This window comes from Paramacrobiotus metropolitanus, unplaced genomic scaffold (assembly GCF_019649055.1).
Source record: "Paramacrobiotus metropolitanus isolate TYO unplaced genomic scaffold, Prichtersi_v1.0 Parri_scaffold0000214, whole genome shotgun sequence".
In the NCBI taxonomy this organism is placed as follows: Eukaryota; Metazoa; Tardigrada; class Eutardigrada; order Parachela; family Macrobiotidae; genus Paramacrobiotus; species Paramacrobiotus metropolitanus.
This window is the reverse complement of record NW_026570434.1, coordinates 1-5017: the sequence shown is the minus strand read 5'-3', so window position 1 is coordinate 5017 and position 5017 is coordinate 1. Positions and strand designations below refer to the sequence as shown.

The 5017-nt window shown below is 44.7% G+C and overlaps 1 protein-coding gene across 1 annotated transcript; it reads left to right on the top strand.

Annotated features, from left to right (window-relative positions):
* Positions 1-269: 269 nt before the first annotated feature.
* On the top strand, positions 270-1051 carry LOC129601109 (uncharacterized). Its single transcript, XM_055499834.1, has 2 exons — positions 270-522; positions 869-1051. The coding sequence occupies exons 1-2, from the start codon at positions 385-387 to the stop codon at positions 1031-1033; spliced, it is 303 nt and encodes a 100-aa protein (XP_055355809.1). The 5' UTR covers positions 270-384; the 3' UTR covers positions 1034-1051.
* The last annotated feature ends 3966 nt before the right edge of the window (positions 1052-5017 follow it).

Here is a 5017-nt window from a genome sequence, read left to right as displayed (position 1 = left end):
CACTGTTCAACCAAAGCCGCAAGCCGTAGTCCATCCACCTGATGTTCGCTCTATACTTCTAGTAGGCACTGCCATTTTTCCGAAACGCATGAAGAGCGAGTTCCGTAAAGGTCAATCCGTAGTCTCGTAACGATGATTGTGGAGGTGTCCTGATTCTGTCGGTCAGCGTGATTGGCGTCCTAGGCCAGATGCCCCATTCGGCCCGATGCTACCGTCTGGCCCGATGCCTGGCCCGCCGAGTGTACCGCCTAGTTTCTCCTATATTTCCGGAAAGGCAGTGAGCTCCTGGGCATCGATCGAACCGGCATCGTTCACCGTCTGGTCAATGGGGTATGGGCTGCATTGCCCCAATCAGTACCGACTGGGCCCTTAAACGCCCGATATATGTCGGACAAAGCCGTTACCGTCGGTGCCAGTCCGGATGGCTGGCATCATATGTGCACCCAGACTGGTGACATTTTCCGCTTTAATCCAATCAGCAATGGCTGGGAGTTAGCTTACGATATTTCCGACTGTGTGCAGGTGGGCGTATCTCTTGTTGGGCTTATCTTGTAAACACAAACCCTTATTGGGCGTATAAACTCTTGTTGGGCGTATTTTTCATCACTGTCCGTCAGTACAGTTCTTTGAATTTCTTTCTATTTAATGCTTTAATACTGATTATTTATAAAATATGCCTTGCACGCCATTAATGTATAAGTAAATAGAAATTATATGGACACGATCGATTGCAGCTGCGTTACGCCCCGTTCTCGTAAACGAGCAAGAGAACTATAATAAAACAGTCGCCTATGCGGAAAACATCTGCTCTTATCGGCTGAAGTCGTTGCACTATACTGAGCGTAAATCGCAATGACCAATTTTGTAGATCAACGCCATGAGCAAAAACACAGCTGTGGCAATTCAATCGGAGAATGGCGACAGCGGAAATGTCCTACAGTTTAATGGAACCCTAGCATTCGACCGATGGAGCACCATAGACATTGACAGCCACTACCACAACGTTCAAGTGTTCCGATCAGCAAATGGGTGAGCGTCGGGGAAGACGGTGATTTGGAGCATCTCCAGCAAAGGTCAAGTGTTCCGCTTCAACACCGCCACAAACAACTTTGACGGGATCGATTCTCAACGCTCTGACGCTGGATGTGCGCAATGCCAGCTACGCCACTGTTGTAACAGCCGACTGCAAAGCATGGACCTTCAACAGCGGCACGTGGACTAAGTGGCACATCAGCACCTGTCCGGTGCAGACCACCTCCAACAACAACAATGACTACTACTTGGACGGACGCGGTCGCTTCGGCTCGCGCAATTAGAACAGCTTTTTTATCCATGATTTGATAAAGCTAATATAGGCGATAGTTTGCATACTGAAGCTTGTTTGTAAGCTTTAGTCTATGGTTCCGCAAATGCGCTTTAATTTCCATTGCTTTTAAAACAAGTCGCTGTCACGTGCTTGCTAGTTTTTCAACGAGAAACCCTTCTTCCATCGCTTTCTTGCCTCGAGCGCTATTGTCATCCCGGAAGCAGCATAAGACATAACCTAATCTGAAAACTAAATTACAACTAACAATAAAGCTGCGGCTCGGGAATTTAATAACGCGCCAGTAACGTTTCACGTTTTAGAAGTTTACAAACGGGCTTCTGCCTTAGTCAGCACTTTGTGCGCGATGGTTCATGGGAACCGGTTCTCAGGGTTTAACAAACAAAGAACCGTTCTCCTGCTAGGATGCCGGCAACAGTAACGAGGCCGCATGACTCGCATACGAGATATTTATTGCCGAAGCGGCACTGCACATTACAGAATCCTAGTCAAACAATTCTAGTCTAGTCTTTATTAAATTCTAGTCAAACTTTCCTTATCTTCGTCTCGCATGTGATAGTCAGCTGCGTTACGTACGTATCTTACACCTCTTTCTATGTAACAAAAAAAGGCGACAAAGAAAACATGTCACGTTCAGAAGGAGTCAGCGCCCTGAGATCATCGTTTGCATCCTTTTAAAATGCAGACCCTTGTTGAAACGGCGCGTTACGGGTGGTAGTCTACCTGCTTTCCTGCCTAAGAGGCATTCTTCATGCATATTAATATATGTCCATTGCCGTGGTAAAGAATATAATGTCTACGCACGGCAGCATTCCGCGCTATACAGTTTTCCACTTGAAACGTCAAAATTCTTGTAGAATGACCGATGAGTTGGGCAAGTGGTCAGTTGACAGTCGATCTGCCATTGCATTGCAAGAATTGGGTATGTGTTACGAGGCTCTAGCGCGCCGCGTAATGAGCCCGGCCATCAGATATGGGCACTTTCAATTATACCCAAATATTCTGTCAACACTTTCTCATCATCTTCCAATTCAAGAGTCATCTCAAAAGAAGTTTGATGAATAAAAATTTAGAAATGGAATCTTACGTCTCGTTCTAGTTTTTTTTTACATTTAGACTGAAGTATTCCAATTTTTCAGTTCTCTGTTTGCAGTACTGTAGCGGCGCTTTCAAGTTAGACCACAGAGTGTGTTTACCGGAAAAATGCGCACTGGATATACCCACGCTGCACGGGCAAAATTCACGACCCAAATCCCATTTCACATTTTCTTATTTCTGATAGCAAATTTCCACGTAAATTTAACTACTTTTTCGCCCAAATTTTTTTCATCAGAGCTCTGAAAATCATCGCCTTTCTGCGCCCATCCTGTAAACTTATTCACCGTCCATCCCAACGCTGACTAAAAACCGTCTCCCCCGTCAGTGGCACCCCAAAAACCACAACAAACCAACATAGTCATCAGAGCTCTGCTTTGTATGCATTACTTTTCAGCCTTCTGTAATACAGATTCTAGCTGATTTTTCATTTTAAGATATTACTCGTATTAATTAGTTAAATGAATTGTTAAATCATGAACGTTGTTCAAGAACTCAAGGAACTCCGATTTTGATTTGCTGGTGAAATATCGTGAATTTTGCCCGTGCGTATATACATTGCGCATTTTTCCGGTAAACACACTCTGTGGTCTAACTTGATACCGCCGCTACAGTATTATTTTACTTGATGCGGGAGTACTAGTCTTCAAAAGGAAATTTAATCCCGGGTGGGAAACATTTAATAATCACTGGTTTAAATAAGCTTTTACTTTTTCCCAGCTGTCACCATCTAATTCTTCCTGACAGCAATTTAACTTACAGTAAACGGTAGCCTATTCACCAATACACTAAAATGTTTTCCTTATAAAAGGCCCTAATCCCGTTTTAATTCATCCTGACGGTAAATCCCGGCTATACGTGTCATAATCCATCTGCATGTGACAAAGCACCGAAAATGGCCCTTCATCTATTGTTACCGGCCTAATCCGCCAATATTGCTTTGTCAATTGGTGTACACTATACACACTTTGTACCGTCCGTAGCATACACATCGGTCTGGCGCTCTTCACCCGCATAACGAGACAGCAACCGGTTTTAGCGCACAGTGGTCAGTGCGGAACAATGGACCAGTCAGCAACCGTACGTACGCGGTACTGGTCAGTCGGTGATAGGAAGCAGAGAGAGGGCTGTCTCCGCTGTGTCTACTGTCTACCGTTGCCTGCCGGAAACAACGTAGAAGATTCCAAGCATTGGAATCTGTTTAATGCAAAGCGCGGAGCTGGCCACTCGCAGTGTACGGCTGACCACTGGCTGCAGTGCACCCGTTGTCGACGACGCATATATAAACGATGCGCACGCCGCACGCAGCCAGTGGTCATTAGAAGTTTCTTACTGCTGTGGTTTTTCTTTTCATACAGTTTTTGGGGCTAATAATTGATTCTCAAAAAAGGTCAAATCGAACTTCCGCTAGATAAGCTAGAAAAGCTAATCGCTATTTGTAAGTACCATGCTAGCAAACAAAAAATAAGCAAGCGAGAACTCCAAACGCTTGCTGGTTATATGTCATTCGCATCTAAAGCGATATATGGCGCAATGCCTTTTTCGCGCATATTTTTTGACGCTATAAATTCTCTAAACCGGCAGTGCCATAAACTGCGAATTTCTAAGTTGCTACGAGAAGAACTTACTTGGTGAATCTATTTTGCTAGTTCAACAAACGGGCAAGTTCCCTGCAGATTAGGAGAAATCCGCGAAGTCATAAACATACAATCTGACGCTAGCTTTTCAGGTTTTGGTGCCGCCATGGGCAATTACTGGCTAGCGGGCACGTGGCTCTAATGCCAACCACCAAGCAAATTTGAAACGATATGGCTACCGCCCCCCGATGTTGACAAAACCTGTTCTGCTAATATAAATTACCTTGAGCTAATATCAGCTTGCATTGCCATAATATGGGCGCCGTTGTTCATTGGGAAACACACAATAGTTCTTTCCGATAACACAGCCACTGTTTCCTTTATAAACAGAGGACCACAAAAGTGCAACAGCTAAAATGGCATAAATTAATTTTTTACGCGTCGCTAAAGTATAACTTCCGCTGTTCTGCTCGACATTATCCTGGCGTAGATAATATAACTGCCGATGCACTCAGCCGCATAATGACTGAGCCGTGTTACGGCGAGCTTTTGCTAGCTAACCGGGCCCACTGCCCGGCACATTCATATGACGTGCTTTACCCGGTTGCCGGCGCTACGGCTATCGAAGATTTCGAAAATCATATGCGTAATGCTAATTTTTAAATACAGGAAAATTGATCACTGAGCTCAACCAGCTTAGGATAAACTCGTACTCAAGTTCATCCCTGCGAACCCGAATGAACCAGTGGAAACAGTACCGTAGCTTCTGTTCTCGCTACAGATTGCAAGCTGTTCCCGCAACCGAGACAACAGTCGCTTTGTTCATTGCCTATTTAGTTCGCCGGCTAGAATATACAACAATTTTAAATTATGTCGCTAGCATTACCGCCTTACACAATTATCATAACGTCGATGCTCCCGATCTACAACACTTCGTCATTAAGCAGGCGCTATCGGGTGTTCAGCGATCTCGCTTCGAACGACCGAACAAACGAGAGAAGCGATCACACTCGATATTTTA